Genomic DNA, 17648 nt, shown 5'->3' with positions numbered 1-17648 from the left:
TTAATAAAAATATTAGAGTATTTTCCTTCCACTACTTCACATGAGTGTTTCCTTATATGTGTTTCATATGTTACACATATGAGAGCAGTTATCATTTGAAAGAAAAATACTACTATAATCAGAAAAATACTCAAACAACTAGTATAATTTGCACAAGGCCAACAAGAAATAAGCCATTAATTTCTTATGGTAATTAAGCTTAATTAATTCTCCCGGAGCCTATGCCAAGGGACTCTCTTTCTTGACTAAGCAAACCTGTTTGAAACAGTCGTATTAATACATGCCATCCATGCTACTGATTAAAAGCAAACAAATGGGGTAGGAAACTTGGAAGTGGCAAGAATAGGAGACTTCGAGAATCTATATATACTCTTCAAATGGAAGAGCTTTGCATTCTGCATTCTTACTTTGAAATTTGATTCAATTTGATTGAAAATTGCCATCCATAAAGCAACCACCCCCACGGTGGGCCTGTGACATTTCTGCCATTCCTTCGTTCTGGTCATCATGGGTATAATTGGCCCAAGTCCAATCAATCATTTTTACAACATGATGTGACCCAAAATAAATCGTTTTTCTTTTTGCCTAGTATAGACATCAATAAACCCAATAATTTGTCTATTTTTTTTTTGAAGAATAGCTTAAAATGACATCCATTTCATAATTTTAATTAAAAATACCACCTCTTCCCAATTTTTGTACAACTATCACCTATAAATATAAAATTATTGTCCACTTATTGCTGATTTTTCACAAGTTCATAAATTTTGTTCTCTCTTAGCTCACACAGCTCTCTCTCTCTGGCACATCTCTCTTTCTCTTTGGTATCTGTCTATCACAGCTCTCTGTGTCTCTCTTGGCTCTCTCTATCTTGGCTCTCTCTCTCTTAGCTCTCTCTCTCTCTAGCACAACTCTCTGTCTCTCTCTCTTTGCTCTCTTTCTCATAGCGCAGCTGTTTCTCTCTCTAGCTTCGTTATGTCTCTTTCTCCCCTATTCGATCTCTTGCTCTCTGTTTGGAATCGCGAACCCCTCCCTTTAGCTATGTCTTCTGAATAGCTGCTTGCAATCTTGAAGCTCTAGTGGATTGCCGACCTCGAAAAGGTAGTGTTGATGGTTATTTTCTTAATATCAGTGGGATTATGTGAAATGGGTTATAGTTTGATTGTTTGGGTTTGTGTTAAATTCGTTTTGGCTTTAATTTCTTTGGGTTAGGTTTTGTTGAATATTCATGCTCATTCATCTGGGTTTGTACCAATTGCATTTAGATTGGTCTGGATATGTGAATCTTGAAACTTGGGATTTTCCATTTGATGTAGTAGATCTGTATAGTGTGATTCTGATGTGTTACTGGTGTACTGCTGTTGTGTTCCTCTTATTTTACAGTCGTATTGCTGTTATATTGCCATTATATTGCTTATTATTGCTGCTATATTGCTGTTATATTACTAGTGTATTGTATGGTTATTGTGGTTATATTGTGTTAATGAAATGTTGTTTTGTCATGGTCAGAAATGGAGACAATTGTTATTCTCGTGTGCTACAATGGAAAATGGGTCACCTCGAAGAAGATGTGCAAATACGAAGTGGGTGACTCAAAAGGCTTAATAGTTCCACGGACCATCAAATTTGCTGAACTGTTGGACCGTGTGCATCAGATTGGTAATACAAACAGCAGGGAAGACAAGGTTTGCTTAAAATTCTCAATTTTGGTGGCCTCGAATGAGTGGAAGCACATAAAGATTGAGGACGATGATGATGTCAATTTTTTTATGAAGTACAATTTCGAGGTAACACCTTCAAAACTAGCTCCCTTACTCGTGAGTATAGAAGATAAAGGACTGACAAATGATGTAGTTCATAGTATGCATATCACGACAGATAGTAGTCGGATGGGTCATTCTTCAGTTGCCATTGTTGAAAGCAATGAAGTAACTTGGAATAATACAAATGTCACTGATGTGGGAGGTGAAGTAGGGACAGATTTTATGGATATGATTGATTTTAGCGAGGTGGAGGAGATGCATGGTGGTGATAATGGTACTGAAAGAAATGAAGTGCCAGTGTACTCTGCCCCTCCTAATTTGGGCTGCTTGAACACAGCTGCCCAGTTGCCAATAATGCGTTTAGGAGGAGAATCTGAACCCACTCGTCAACATTATTGGAGTCAAATGGGTGAACAAAATTGGTATAATGCAGGCGGTGTAAATGATGAAGAAGCATATTTGGACAGCGGGTTTTCACGAAGTGATTGGAATCCGAAAATTACAGTTGGGCAAATTTTCTCTAGTAAGAAAGCATTGTTGACAGAGTTACGGTTGACGGCATTAAGAGGCCACTTTGAATTTAAGGTGCAATTCTCTTGTAAAAACAATATTCCATTGCGCAATGTATCTTAGACAATATGATTTGTGTTGCTTTGGTAGGTCATGTAAACTCTACTTTTATTTGTGGTGGGTTTCATGTTATGTTGAATGGGAATTCTTTTAAATTTGCATAATTTGGGTTGCATTGCTACAGCATGTTGTATTGCTGACAGATTGCTATTATATTGAACTTTTATTATTCTAGTATTGCTTCCAGATTGCTATTATAATTTGAGTGTGAAATTAAAGGGACTGGAATGTAATTCCAAATGGATCCAAAACATTAAAGTTCTTAGAATTCCTATATTACACAGTTACTGTGATACTCCGACTATACCTTCTTTTCTGATTACAAATTCGGCCAATGCATAGGCCAGATGTGGGGCAAATACAAGGTGAAATGTCCTATGTGTTTGACTACATATACTTGTTGAAGGAGCATTATGAATGTCAACCTCAATAGATTGCTCATGTCTTGCCAAGAACACTCTTGAATTTATGCAATGTGCCCAAGCCAGTCCCAAAGCTGGACTCACCCGTCTGCCTGATGTGTCCGGGGACTCCAAGTTTCCCAACCTCACCCCATTCACTTTATCATGTGGCCCAATAAAATCCACCACTTGGTTGGTGACAACCACCGCCAACCCAAACTTATTTGCTAAACCCTTCAATGTCCCAGATATGTTGAAGAAGAAATTCAGTCCGTTGCAATCTAGACAATAACAAGCAATAAACAATCAGCACTTATCAACAGCCTATTATAGGATATTAAGTGAAAAATAAACAAAAAATACAGAGCATAAACAAAACCCCAGCTATTTACAACTGACCTACTAATTCAATAGCTCAAAGCCACATCTCAAGACACCCAGTACTCTACCACTCCTGCATAATATAATATCTAAAGACACATCTCAACACACCAGATAATCATGAGACAGCTTCAGCTAGAATGGGAATGTGCGGTAGCACAAGCCTAATTGAGAACAATTCAAGACTAACGATAGAAATCTATCTGACTAGAAAGAGTTTTAAAAAACAAGAAGACATCGGGAAAGAATTGATTGACTTCAAGGTATAATGTAATGGAACATCCTATGAATTAGTGGCAACCACAATAATGACTCCACTATGGCCCTCCTTTCAAATGTAAGAAAATGAATGAAATTGGCACCATCCCTTCAGTTTTTTCTTAACAAAATAAGAGGTCTGTATGTATTCTCTGCTTTATCGATATCAAAGATAAATTAATAAATAAACCATCAAAACTGTATAAAATGTTTGTAAGACATGTACAATTACAAAATTATAAGTTCTCCTCAGAAACAAAGTTCTCTAAGTATCCATACACAAACAAGAAAAGCAAAAGCTTAAAGAGTTAGCTTATAGCAAAATCAATGTCCCCATTTCTCTAAACCACACCTGCTGGTGGTAGGTTCCCATCTTCACTCATTTCCCGCTTTCTTTTAAGCAGACAATGATCAAGCACAAAAGAGCAAACTTTTAAAGAACTCATATTACACCACATATAGTTCTAAAGAAAACTTATCCATATCCAATATGCAAGCCCTAAAGTTAGTAAACAGAGTTATAAAAAAATATGTCAAATTAACAAGCATTATTCTCAAACAAAAAGTATGATATGGTTGGGAGTTTACAAGTTCAAAATGATATACACAGGTTAATTGTCTTAGACTTTAGATATCATCTTCAACAAAGAAAATACATACCGATTAGACTTGTAAGAAGGTTAAATGCAATGGTCATAAAGACCCATAGTAAGCCACCAAATACCAATCAATAACTGCTACAAAAACCATAATAAAACCATAATAAACTAAAAATACAACAGCACTAAAATGCCAACACAACATCACTACATTAGCAATACACTAGCAAAAAAACAACAATACGACATCAATAGCAACAACAAAACAACAGCAGTGCAAGCATCAGTCCACAAAGAACAAACCCATTCACTGTTTCAAACAAGGAATCATCATACTAAGATCATTTCAGAGAAACCCCAAAACCAATTTCAGTGAAACCCCTAAACCAATTTCAGAGAAACCCCTAAACCTTCAACCAATTTCGAACAAACCCCTGAACCAATTTCATAGAAATGCATAAACCCTAAACCAACTTCAGAGAAACCCTTAAACTGTAAGAAAATGACGATGAACAATACCTGTTCAAGGTGAACGATGGAGTTGAGCTTCGATGAACAGATTTCGCTGGGAGAGGAAGAGAGAAGAGAGAGTCAGAGCTGAGCGACGAGAGATTGAGAGCTGAGCGACGAGAGAGTGAGAGCTGATCGACAAGAGATGAGAGAGTGAGAGCAAAGCAACGAGAGAGTGAAGAGAAACTGAGAGATGGAGCCAAGAGAGAGAGCTGAGAGAGAACTTCAGCAAAACTGATAGAGAACTTCAGCAAAAGTGATATGTGTGCAATAGGGGGACAATAAATATATATTTATAGGTTATAGTTCCATTTTTTTTTTAAAGGTGGTATTTTCAGTTATAATTATAAAAATGGTAGCATTTAGAGCTATAATTTTTTGTCTAATCTTGCCTAGCCAAAAAGGTCAAGAAAGAAAATGATAAGAATAAATTATTTGAAACTCATTTTTCTACGAATGCTTTTTTCAAAATATTTGACATTAAAGTTTATATATTATTTGATTTCGTTCCCCCCGTACGATCAATATCACAATCAATAAGGTCTACAAGCCAATATATTTCTTATTTCTTATTTTACTCTTCTCGTTCTATGCCCGGGATCCTTCCCTCCCTAGGTACTCAAATAAGAATGGAAATTTTTCTGTAAATCCCCATTCAAATCATCATCCTCTAATTATTTGTCCTATATGGAGTTTTGTTTTTTTTGTTAAAAAAAACTATATATGGAGTTACATTAACAAATGTTGTCAGGCACCATCCAAGGCCACACGTGACATTAGGCCATCCTATAAACTGAGTTATACAAATATGGGCAAAAAGTTTCATGTGATTGACAGAAAGGTCCATGTGTAAAAATCGATAATCTATTATATATATATGGAAATTCTTCTATACGGATATTTAGATGTTATTATTGTGCAAATGTTGTTTATCCTTCTTTACTTTCCTCCTTGTTTATTATGGAGTCTGCATAATAATAACATCTAGATAATACTTGTGTTAAAGTAATAACTTTGGATGTAATATCTTCCTCTTTTTCTATGTTTCATCAAATTTTAAGGAGGACATTGACATTTTTGGAATCTTGGAAAATCCATGCGGTTGCTTAACAATCTTAATAATTTTTTGCCAATAATTAAGAAGAAGAATCTTAAAGTTCAGTATTAGGAATCGATACAAAGTCTTCTTCAAAAATCTAGTTTTGCTTGAGAATTTGTATCCATTTGAATAAGACCACGATGGTGTCATAACAACCACAATCAAGTAATCATATTGGCAAATGGAGTTTTATACGCAATCGTTAATAATGTAGTTGCATTATTCTTTAATTTAATCAATGTGTGTTAATCACATCATCACATGCCCATTAAACTATTAAACAACAATCCGAAAAATTAACAAATATAGTTGCCTTTCTAAGATAAAGAAAGACCAATAAATTAAACAAACCTGGCTGCCTTCCTAAGATGAGGAAAGCTGATGTGATCGGCTGAATTGGTAAACTTCAGGATTTTCACAAGTGAAAGTGTGTATGGGTGTTGGAAATAATTAATTCCTCCAATAAATTAGTATTAAAAATAAAAACGATCAATTAAACCTTAGTATAAAAGTGACTATATTTCATACACTCGAGTTCGATCATCTTCTCAATTAAAATATAATAAATTAGAGCATCTTCAAAGGAGATGTTGACAGGATCCGCCTCGACTTCCCCGAAACCCGAGACGAATCCTGTGGAAATTCCGACATCACCCTGATGCCGGGCCCACTTACTAAAGACCGAGACTTTCTACCAAAATCTTGACAGAGTCTTCCTTGTAATTTGAACAATCCCAAAAATTCCAACATGCATAAAACACATTTAATATCCACAACTAGCAGCATGCATAGTGTATCAACATGCAATTCACATAAACGAACTCCGGCCTTCACAATATCCGAAAGCAAACCACCAACAAAGTTCTTAAGCCAGATAATACCTTAAACAAGGCAAATAATAAACTCAAACTCACTTATAAATGCCAAAAGAAATTTACATAATCTAACTTTCCAAACTACCCAACATGCGAGGTTTAACCTCCCAACACAATCACAAATAGTTTAAGGCCTCAGCCCAAATCGTATATCAATCCAAAATGAGTTTTATACATGGCTTGACTAGAACACATTTACACAATTCTCCCTCAGCCATACGAGAGTATGAAAAATTATTCACTCTCATCTCATTTTCAACTGGATTTCAGGACCAACGACAAGGTCAGAACCAATCTCAATAGAACAACATAAATAACATTTAGTCCGCGGTTGCACCTAGGCACTACCCTAGGCTGCCTACGTACCCTTACTGAAGGATCAAGCCACACGTAGTTCTTTCCAATACAGTATCACAATCCTTCATTCATCTCCCTAATAATCATATAATCTTCCCATACGCCGAAAAATCGAACGCCACGTATGGGGCATGTCTCACACGCCGGAAGAATCCCACGCCACATGTGAGACCTAATAATCACATAATCTCCCCATACGCAGGAAAATCCAACACCATATATGCGGCTTGTCTCACACGCCGAAAGAATCTCACGCCACGTGTGAGACCTAATAATCACATAATCTCCTCATACGCCGGAAAATCCAACCCACATATGGGGTCTGTCAACAAGCCGGAAAATCCTACGCCACGTGTGACCTAACCATCACATAATCTTCCTATACATCGAAAAATTCAACGCCACGTATGAGGTCTGTCAACACGCCGGAAAATCCTACGTCACGTGTGACCTAACCATCACATAATCTCCCTATACGCTGGAAAATCCAACGCCACTATGAGGTCTGTCAACACGCCGGAAAATCCTACGCCACGTGTGACATAATAATCATATATAATTTCTCACAATAATTAATAATATTTATTTCCGATTTCCCTTAGTTTAAAATAGTAAACTAATATTCTAATCCCACATAATCAACATAACTTAACTAACGATCAAGACCTGTCACTACGATCATTTTAACCCTCCTAGGAAGATAAAACTATCTCGGAAGACTCACGGTTACCCAAGGGTCAAACTACCCAAACTTGGTCAAACGGGCCCACGGTGCCCACAATCTCCAAATTCCGATCCGAAAGTTCCTATGAGTCCTAAAAGGTTTAGGACACACGTCCTGCAAGTTTGATCTAGATCGAACGGTCGGATCGCTCGCGATCGCACGATCAGACGGTTACTGTAAACCTAGCCCTAGGGTTGGCCTTTCCGGAATATCCGGGTGTCCATTTTACGATCCGTCAAATCCTACATGATCCTAAGGATGTCTAGATTATCATATAATAAATTTAAGACGATCCAAAGGTTCAAACCTATCGAACCCAGATAGCACACAATAGGCGGAAATCCGTTCAACTATCAAACGATATCCGAATTGACATCCGAGCACACCTCTGCACTTGTGAGGACCAGGAGATTATGTTGGGATGAAATGCCCTTTTTCTACAGTGCCCATGCGCCGACAGCGTGTGGGTGTCTAAAGCGATTAAGCTTCGTCGTAAAATCTCAAAATCACGGCTCAAGACTCCTACCCTAGGTATAACACCCTATTTGGACCCACTTTTGTTCTTAGAACTACCCCAAAAAGTGACCGAAAGTGGCCGAAATCGCGATCCGAAAATCTATTGAAATCCAATTCGAAAATCAAGCTATCTATGCTCAAAATTAATGAAATCCTACTTAACCATCAGCTAGATTATGAAGAATGGATGAATTTCCATACCTTGATCACCAAAAATGGCGGCCGAAAGGGAGAGATCGGAGCCGGCGAAGTTCGAGCGAAAACCGGCCTAAAAATCACCTTTTTCCGACTGCCGATGTCGGGAAAGGGCCGGGTCGTGACGCCGGGGCTGAGCCGATCCTTTTGGCACCCGTCCCGTCCGCAGCCGTGACCGGTGGTCGGAGTTTCGAAGAAAGAGAGGGAGCTGCCGTCGGAGAGAGAGAGAGAGAGAGAGAGAGTGCGCGGTGGAAGGAGAGAGAGAGAGGAAAAAAAATCAGATTTTATCAAACTCTTTTCGTAATATTTACGATTGTGCCATTGAGGGTATTTTGATAATATCTTTTTCGTTACAACTTCGATTCGGGCCCACTACGTGTCTACGGACTCAACTCGCCATGCTATATGTAACGGTACAGTCGGAATTTCCAAATTCCTTTTTGAAAAAAAGTCAACTTTAAACCTAATAAAATATTCTAGGGGCAAAATGGTATTTTCTCTGAATAAAATAATATTTATCAATTTATTTAGGACCGGATCATTACAGATGTCAATTGCAAAGAGAATAAATGATAGTAGGGTTAATGCCTAAAACCTTTTGGAAGCTGAAATTTGTACCCCAACTTCTCAACCGCTAGGGCTATTGACCAAGCAGCGTCATAAGCATAGTCCAAAAACATCCAATTTAACGTTAAGGATAGTTGGATTGTCTTGTTGGAATTTTGTGTTCGGAACTAAAAGAGTTAGTCATCCCATTCGTCGTTATCCAAACATTAGTCCTTTTTCTCATTGATATTTGACAAAATGGGAACCAAACTTGAAATATGATTGAGCATTATGGAGGAAAAATATTACCGCAAGAATTAAGAAGATGGCTCTATATTTTTCATAGGCTCAGACCTCGCGAGGTGTCGTGTCGTGCCGCGTCACATGGAAGCCAGGGCTACAAAGCCAATCCGAAATCCACGTGTCAGAATATAGCTCAAGAGCACTCACGGAAGTCGGATTAGAATAAACAGTTGGTTTGGCTTGGTGAGGTCCATTCATTCATATATAAAACTGGAGCTTCCTGGTTCACTTATTCCCGCGGCCTCGTGCGCCCTCTTCTCTTTCCGTCTTTGAAACGAAATGTATAATCCAGGCAGCGAGAGAGAAGAAGACGCCTCACGAAGCTCTCCGGTGCCCATGCGGACATATTTCATCGGAAAGCACAAAGCAACAAAGCGCGAGAAGTAGCAGCCTCGATCTGATCTGTTGTTAGCAGACAACAATGGATTTCTCGGTAAAAGTAAAAATGGCCGAATTTTCATTTCCCATTGTTTATATTTTCCGATGACTTAAGCATCATTAATCGTATTTTATTTTGTAATTTTTTGGGGTTGGGCAGAGATCGAGTTCTTTATCATTGGGCGAGCGTATCTGCGTGGCATTTATACCGTTTATAGCAATCATAGAGGTGTTGGTTTTTGCTGTGACCGATTGCTTCAGCTACCGTCCGCGCGAAACCAAATGCCGTTTCGCTTTGGGCGATATGTCTGTCCTCGCCAATGAAACTAGATGTATGGAATATTTTTTTAAAAAAATATTCAGAAGATTAAGAAAACTATATTTATGCAGAACTTCGAATTGTTAATTATTTCTTTTTGCTTTGGGGATTTTGGGAAAAAGAGAAGAAGAAAGAAATGAATAGTAATTTTGAATGCTGTTTGTGCTGCTTACTTGCATGAAATGATGATGCAGTTACTGTTAATGAGCTGGAGGCATTGTATGAGCTGTTTAAGAAGCTGAGTAGTTCAATTATCGACGACGGATCGATTCATAAGGTCAGCCAAATTTCCCTGAATCATTCAAACTGTTTCTTTTTAGTTTCATGCATTGTAATGATTATTTGGATGATGATTGTGTTGCAGGAAGAGCTTCAATTAGCACTATTCAGAACTCCCTATGGTGAAAATCTTTTCCTGGACAGGGTAAATGCTTCATACCAACATCTTGAACCACTGACTAGGATATATATATATATATATAATTCCCTGCAACTCTACTTACACGAACTGGTTTTTGCTCTTCTAGGTTTTTGATCTCTTTGATGAAAAGAAAAATGGTGTCATTGAATTTGATGAGTTTGTTCATGCACTCAATGTCTTCCATCCATATGCCCCTATAGATGATAAAATTGATTGTAAGTCTTACTGCTATAAAAGGCAATGCTAAATGGTGTGCGTCTTTCTTGTTATCTTATGTTTCTTGTTTGTTAATTACTTGCAGTTGCATTTAGGCTCTATGATCTGAGACAAACTGGGTTCATTGAGCGAGAAGAAGTGAGTCTTGTACTATTTTTTACTGCCTAAGTCTCCGAGGAAATTTATGTTTTTATGGGTACTTGCGATTCAATACCTTGTATGAACGCAGACACGATATTATTTAAACTAGGCGGCCTCTGTTTGGTTTCAGGTTAAGCAAATGGTGATTGCCATAATGATGGAATCTGACTTGAAATTGTCAGATGATCTTCTTGAGTCTATCATTGAAAAGGTAAGCAGTACGTAGTTGTGTGAGTTTGGATGTTGTTTTACTGGGTGGTAATCAGAGCTTGTGGAGAATTTAGTACTCACGGCATCTTCAATTGCCTTGCAGACATTTGCCGACGCTGATGCTGACAAAGATGGTAAAATTAGCAAAGAAGACTGGAAGGCTTTTGTGTTTCGACATCCAACCCTTTTGAAAAACATGACTCTTCCTTATTTGAAGTATGTAACTTGCCTGTGTCTCTTTAGATGCTATCCTATTCTGCGATATGCAAACATCCAATCTCACCTTTATTTTCCAGTTACAATCTGACTTGTGTTTGAACCTATGGCTCCTTTTCATGATATCTAATATTGTTAAATTTTTTACTGACTTGCTTCGCTAACCACATCCTCTAGGGACATCACCATGGTATTTCCAAGTTTCATTTTTCGCACCGAAGTTGAAGAAGACTGAGAATTTGAAGTCTTTTCCTACTGAGGATCTTTAAAAGAACTTAACTCTGAAGCATCAGCATCTCACACGCAGAGCTACTTCGATTCAGGACAATTTTGAAATGGTTTTGTGGCAGATCACAAGTAGCATTGCCGGGAATGGGAGACATCCGAGTGTCGGCACGCTGGGATGGCCGCATCACAAGATTATCCATTTGGATTGAACATTTAAAGCGCTACGAGCGCAGCTATCTCCATCAATTCAAAGCCTTTGTACAGTGAGAGAGTAGTATTTTTGTAGTGAATTTGAACGTACTAGTGTTTGTAAAAATTTACGGTGCTTCTTGTTAATAGATTTATTACTAAATTCTGTAAAAGATCATTAACTTTTGTTTAACTAAGCAACAGGGCAGAGCAATGTAAGGACGCCATGAGGTTTGGGGCCCGTATTAAGCTACCCACCGTCGTACCCCAGTTACATTGATACACATGCAAAAGAATTTTACAAATCATCAATAAAAAGTTCATTTTTCTTTCTATGTTTGAAACTTATTAACAAGTTTCAGAACCGATGAATTGTGACACAACATAATTTGTATGAGTAACTTCAAACATTGAAAACATATTAAGAAAATTCTACTCTCAAGCAAGGATCGAATAGCAGAGTATGGAAAAAGTAGAAGGGCATGGCTAAAGTCCAAACTTGCATACCTCCAAGTCCAAACATTCTTCTTTTTTCTGTTCCATTCGATCCTTTATTGATGCAGAGAATCCTCCACTTTGAACAAAAAAAGAAGAAGAAGAAGAATTCTCCACTGGCCTTGAAACTTGCGAAGAAGTTAGAACTTCCATACAACGAAGATGTAATTTCTACACCACACCACAATGGAGATTTGTAATACAAATTCAGCTTCACAAAAACCCTTAAGAGAATCTGGCCAAACAAACCAAAGCAAAATTTAATGGTTTATGTGATAGCCGTTAACTCTATAGCATTCGGATTCAAATCAATATGCTGAGTAGAAATTGTTCCCTTCTGCTCTTCAAGAACAATTTCTGGTTCAATTTGATTTGGTTTGCTTGACCTTGATGGCCTTCTGAGGCAGAGACAGTTGGTGTTTGGTGAAGATTCAACCGCAGCAATTCCATGAACACCATCTTCTTTTCTGGTTTTCTTGTAAGCATGCCAAGTCTTGTCTTGTTGATCATATGCTCTTAGTACTTGACGAATTCTTGTCCAAAATGAGGCTTTTGAATCAACACATGTCAAAATGTGGCTATGCTCATAGAGGAACATGACTGCAAAGATGAGGAGAGCTAATGATGAAGCAACACCAGCAACAATGAAGAGGCCCCAAAAGCTTTCAAGGCTAAGAGTGTTGTAAGAGCTCGCGGTGTTGGGGTTTGAACAACTTGCTGTTTTCTTGAACCACTTGTCCTCGATGGCCTTCATTTTATCTCCCTCGTGCACTTGAGTGATTGCTGTCGAAACATCACGCGTGAGAAGTGAACTTTTTTGGAAGACCTGCAGGTCACACTCAAAAAGAAAGAGAAGAAAAAGAAATATCCCAGATCAGTAAAATATGTACCAAACTAAACGGGAGAAAGAAAGCCAGAGCGAAAAACAGCAAGTGATCAACTTACAAAGGCAAAACCATTGGCTTTAAATGTTGGCTCGACCAGGGTATATTTCAAGCAATAGGTTGCAAGAAGAAGTTTCATGTAGGGTGTTTCATCAAAAGCAGCAGAAATACCTCCATTTTCATTCCCGTTCTGAAGAAGTTTATCTAATTCTTCTACGGAATTATAGGTCCTAAGTTTATCGTCCTTAAACCCTAGCTTACTCAAAATCCCATAAATAAAAGAGCCTTTTTGGTAACCAACGTTGTCCCCATTCTTCAAGAGAAGGTTCACATCAGTAACTATTGGTTGGAGCTGTTGAATTGTTAAGATTGATGATAAACTGGCAGTGTAGCTTTGAGTCAGTACGAGGACAACAAAGCACCATATGATCACTACAAACCTACCCAAGTTGCTCACTACTGGTTCCCCTGTTAGAAAAATTCAAGAGAAAACAGAAATGAGTCATAAAATATGTAAACAGTAAGCAAAGCTCATTTTACCATTTGGGTTTTGAGTTTTAAGACAGAGACATAAATTATATATATATATATATATATATATATATATATAATAGAAAGCGTGGAACTTACGGTGTGCAAAAACCATGGTTGAGAAGGCGAACCAAAAGCTTGTGCCAATTTGGTGATGTGGAGGCCCACGAAAGTCTTCGTTTATCCGGTGTTCAAGAAACCAGACCACAAAACCAATGAATATGAAAAAACAGCCGATTGTAACCCAGAGATCCCACGTCAAAGGCTTCAAGAACACCCATGTGTTTTTACCGCCATCATTGCCTTTGACGGGGACGACCATTGATATCCCAGATTCTGTGAATGGCAATGTAAAGTCAACGTACAAGGATCTGTTTGCTCTAATAGATATGTCTCCAACTGCAGCATCGTAGTTCTGCCAAGTAAAAATGCCAATTTGTCAGTGAAGAAATTGGATAATTTTGCTAGAATAAAATGTGAATATCAGCAAAAAAGGAAAAAAGAAAAAGAAAGCATAGAATGCGAGGTCTACCCCAAGAAACACTTGATTGATCAAATCATTGTAACTGCCAGCGCTCTCCCCATTAGGATTTGCAAAGGGATAAAACTCATAAGGAACAGGAAATGGTAATGCTTTTATTACAGCGTCAAAGACTTCTATGCAGTATCCACCAGTAACCTTGGCTGTGTTAGTGCTATGATCATGTACCACACTTACTAATTCTTCAAATCCTTGCTTCACAGGGACGAGGACTTTTAAGGTCCCGTTCGTGCGAATCTGCCAGCCCCTTGGAGCCAAGGTGGTGTCTCCAGGCCATATAATAGGTCCAAGACTGGCATTAGAAGTAGAGTATCTGTTTGTTTTTCTGTTCGAATTTATGTTTCTCACAAGTCCATTTTGGGGTGTCCAATATCCAATTCCTCTTTCCCCATTATCGTTCACATTAACTATTTGAAAAGTTGATGATTGTAGTTGCCCATTAATAAGACTGAAATCTCCTGAAAGGCCTCTGAATCTCGTACCTGATAGCTCTCGGACAAGTTCAGGACCACCTTGAGAGACCTCTAAGCTTCCCAAAACAGAGTAATTATGAGAACTGTTCATCTTTTGGAAGCTGAAGTTTGTACCCCCCACCTTCTCAACCGCCAGGGCTAATGCCCAAGCAGCATCATAAGCCCATAGTCCAAAAACATCCAATTTAACGTTAAGGATGGTTGGATTGTCTTGTTGGAATTTTGTTTGCCATCTAGCTCTAAAATTTTCAAGTTCTTTTGTGTTTGGAACATTAGTCTTTATGCCTAACACCCCTTGCATGTTATCTATGTCGACAGAAGAACTGGAGGAACTAAAAGAGTTAGTCATCCCATTCGTCGTTATCCAAACATTACCTTCCTCCATCATGCCAATGTCTCTTGCCTTAGCAAAAAACCGAGAGCCAAGTGAAGGCGACATGTGCACTATGAATACCCTGGTTTGCATTGACATCAACCTGTGAAGCTCTTCAATAATTTGGTCATCAGTGGCCATTGAAGGAATGAGACTCCAATAAGGGATACCAGCACCAACTTCTTGCAAAGCAGTAGTCAGGTAAGGTGTTAGTCCCTCCCCGAACTCATTGTCGATGCTGACGGGCACTGCTTCTCTCCAACCAAACGCTTGGATGAGGGCACCAATGGCTCTAACTTGAGATGAGTCATTCTGTGCAATTCGGAAAAAATATGAACCCCGGAGAGAAGGGCTTGTTGCTGAAAATGAGATTATGGGCACCTGAGCTTGATCTCCAAGATCAATTACAAAGTTGGCTTGCATTGATGATTCTAGCCCTATGATGGCTTGCACTTCAACATTCTTTATTAAGTCTAGCGCTGTTTCAAAGATGAGAGTTTTAAGTTAAGTTACACGCTGATGCAATTTTAATTCTTTGTGCATCAATTGATGATTCGTTATGAATCCGATGAAGTATTACAAACATGACTCTAATCTAAGCCGCTTTTCCCAGCAAGTACCTCAACAAGATATGATACCTTTAACATGCTAACTAATAAAAAAGAAAAATGAAATTGATGGTTAAAAAATACTCGGGTGAAACAAAAAGCAAAACATTAAAAGAGAAGATCAATAGAGAGAACCTGCATCAGCTGCCACAACAACATCTCTCGCGGAGTCCCTTGTGTGCAGGACCAGTCTAGTAGTGTAGTTAGAATGAGAGGCATAGAAGTCAGAGAGGGCCATGTTGATGCAGCTCAACTCTATTTTCCCAAACTGGGTATCTAAGTCAAGAACCACACCCACATTGATTGGGATGGTTGTGTTTTGTGCCATGACCAAGAAAATCCTAAAGAATAGGAAGAGAAGAAAAACAGGGTTAGGAGGACACTTGGTCATGTTTGAATATCTTGAAAGGTTTGCAACTCGAGGCATGAGGAAGAAGAAACATGTTTATAAATGGTGAATGGTAGCAGGATTTCGAATGGCAAAATACTTGGTTTGGTTCCCCATGGGAAATGGGAGGAAAGAGGAAGGAACTTTCTCAAACTGCTGATTGCTGATGAGGGAATAGGAAATAGTGGTTTCCTCCCCAATTCCTAAGAGAACAAGCTTTCATGGTTCTTTGAATATAAGAAAAGAAACCAGTATTTTAGATAGGAAGTGTGCCTTACTGAATTATTTTTCTGAAGAGTAGCAAACTGGATTATTATAGTAATCATAGAAGTAAAAGGAGAACAACGGTGACTTCATTGACTCAATGGCAGAGTTTCTTCGTACTTACATCGTTTCCTCTCTTGACCCAAAATGTCAACCAAACTGTCCCCCTCAAAAGCAGGAGACTTAGTCAAGAGTCAAATGACCTGCTTCAGTGACAATTTGACAAAACTAATTAATAAGCTCAATGCAACATTTAATATGTATTAGTTGTTTTCCTTTGCAAATAGGTTCATACCAGAATCTTCATTTCACCACAGTAAGAAAAGCTGAGAGGAAGACCATATCAAAGCTTGAACCCAAGCCAACTGGGCCCCCACTCTACCAACGAGAAAGGCTTTATGATTTGGGGACTTCTGCACTTGGGGGTAGAAAGAGGGAAGAAATCCTAAGAATACCTTATCAGAAAGGTAATATGACTTCTGGGTTTTGCTCAGTCAGTTGTAATTGGAAATGGTAAAAAATGTGATTAACTGTTATCAGCACAATGTGAACTAACTTGACTATTCATAAAGCTTCAGGTCTTATGGGGATGAAAGCCAAACAACTCAAGTTTCAACTCTTTTGGTACCTTCACCTCCAATCCATCCCCCAGCTCCAACATAGTGGCTTCAGGGGGCGTTGAAGACCATTTGCTCAAGACTATGCACATTGCCCACCCTTAATGTAACTGTCTGCAGGAGAGGAGAAGCCTTCAGGCTTCAACTCTAAAGCAGGGCTAGGTTTCTTGGCGTTCTTTGCATCTGCAAATTCAAACAAAATACCACAAAGATACATGGCATTACAAATTTAAGTTCATTACATCCTACAGTAATGAATTTACATTTTTTATTTTAGATACACGAAAGAGACAGAAGGGCTATAGGTTTCTTTCTTTCATGGGTAAGGGAGCATATCAATAACAAATTTTAGAATTTTACACCTTAAAAAACAAATTCTAGAACCGATGAATTGTGAATAAACTAGTAGTTTTGTCACAGGTAAGCTAGTTTTAACACACAACAGAGAATTGGTACGATTAGCCTAAACATTAAGATCTGATTAAGAAGATTTTCTACTCTCATCTCAAGCAACAATCGATATATAGCAGAGTATGGAAAAAGTAGAAGGGCAAGGCTAAAATGCAAACTTGCATACCTCCAATTCCAAACATTCTTACCATTCGATCCTTTACTGAGGCAGAGCAGTCAGATTGAGAAACAAGCAGGATGGAGAAAGGACTCCACCGGCGAAGAGGAGAAGAAATTGCATGCAACATGTATTCTGCTGTGGCGATATCCATGACAATCATGCACTGCTATTTCAATGTAGATAGATACATGCGATATTAGAGGAGAGGGGATTCGGACACTGGACCTTCTGTGAGAAAGGCAATTCAAGCAGTGGACCTTGTGTGCTTGGATAGCTGCTCCTACCCTACTATTTTTGTGAAGTGAGTTTATGAGTTTTCAATTGACCATTTCTCAGAAATAAAAATCTAAAATTACCACTCTCTCTCCCATATCCTTGCTGTTATCGCCTCCAAACCACGCCACATGCGCAACATTCCCCATAATATA

General features: G+C 38.4%; 2 protein-coding genes across 5 annotated transcripts; one reads left to right on the top strand and one right to left on the bottom strand.

Annotated features, from left to right (window-relative positions):
* The first annotated feature begins 9366 nt into the window (after positions 1-9366).
* LOC117630339 (calcineurin B-like protein 10) lies at positions 9367-11716 on the top strand. 4 transcript variants are annotated; one of them, XM_034363082.1, is made up of 9 exons: positions 9367-9590; positions 9696-9867; positions 10049-10131; positions 10219-10278; positions 10382-10490; positions 10577-10629; positions 10763-10843; positions 10946-11115; positions 11162-11237. In XM_034363082.1, the coding sequence occupies exons 1-9, from the start codon at positions 9579-9581 to the stop codon at positions 11220-11222; spliced, it is 801 nt and encodes a 266-aa protein (XP_034218973.1). In that variant the 5' UTR covers positions 9367-9578; the 3' UTR covers positions 11223-11237. The 4 variants fall into 4 exon arrangements, with proteins under 4 accessions (XP_034218973.1, XP_034218968.1, XP_034218977.1 ...); XM_034363077.1 differs by having other exon boundaries at positions 9367-9596; XM_034363086.1 differs by having other exon boundaries at positions 9372-9596; positions 10946-11058; positions 11236-11716.
* Positions 11717-11929: 213 nt separating this feature from the next.
* On the bottom strand, positions 11930-16156 carry LOC117630331 (glutamate receptor 2.8-like). The gene is made up of 5 exons (XM_034363072.1): positions 15516-16156; positions 13918-15251; positions 13485-13800; positions 12916-13322; positions 11930-12796 (listed from the first exon to the last, which is right to left on the bottom strand). Exons 1-5 carry the CDS (start codon positions 15805-15807, stop codon positions 12239-12241), a joined length of 2907 nt encoding a protein of 968 aa, XP_034218963.1. The 5' UTR covers positions 15808-16156; the 3' UTR covers positions 11930-12238.
* Between the last annotated feature and the right edge of the window lie 1492 nt (positions 16157-17648).

Source organism: Prunus dulcis, chromosome 1 (genome assembly GCF_902201215.1).
Source record: "Prunus dulcis chromosome 1, ALMONDv2, whole genome shotgun sequence".
NCBI lineage: Eukaryota > Viridiplantae > Streptophyta > Magnoliopsida > Rosales > Rosaceae > Prunus > Prunus dulcis.
The sequence above is the reverse complement of the archived record's forward strand: the minus strand, read 5'-3'. Positions and strand labels throughout refer to the sequence as shown.

Bases quoted from the DNA above. Each gene is read 5' to 3' on its own strand.
- LOC117630339 (XM_034363077.1), top strand. The intron at 9,868-10,048 runs GTATGGAATATT...ATGATGATGCAG, and splicing joins CCTCGCCAATGAAACTAGAT to TTACTGTTAATGAGCTGGAG. The intron at 10,132-10,218 runs GTCAGCCAAATT...ATTGTGTTGCAG, and splicing joins ACGACGGATCGATTCATAAG to GAAGAGCTTCAATTAGCACT.
- LOC117630331 (XM_034363072.1), bottom strand. From the start codon at position 15,807: ATGCCTCGAGTTGCAAACCTTTCAAGATATTCAAACATGACCAAGTGT. The intron at 15,252-15,515 runs GTTCTCTCTATT...TCTTTGAAACAG, and splicing joins TGTTGTGGCAGCTGATGCAG to CGCTAGACTTAATAAAGAAT. The intron at 13,323-13,484 runs GTAAGTTCCACG...TTTTTCTAACAG, and splicing joins AACCATGGTTTTTGCACACC to GGGAACCAGTAGTGAGCAAC.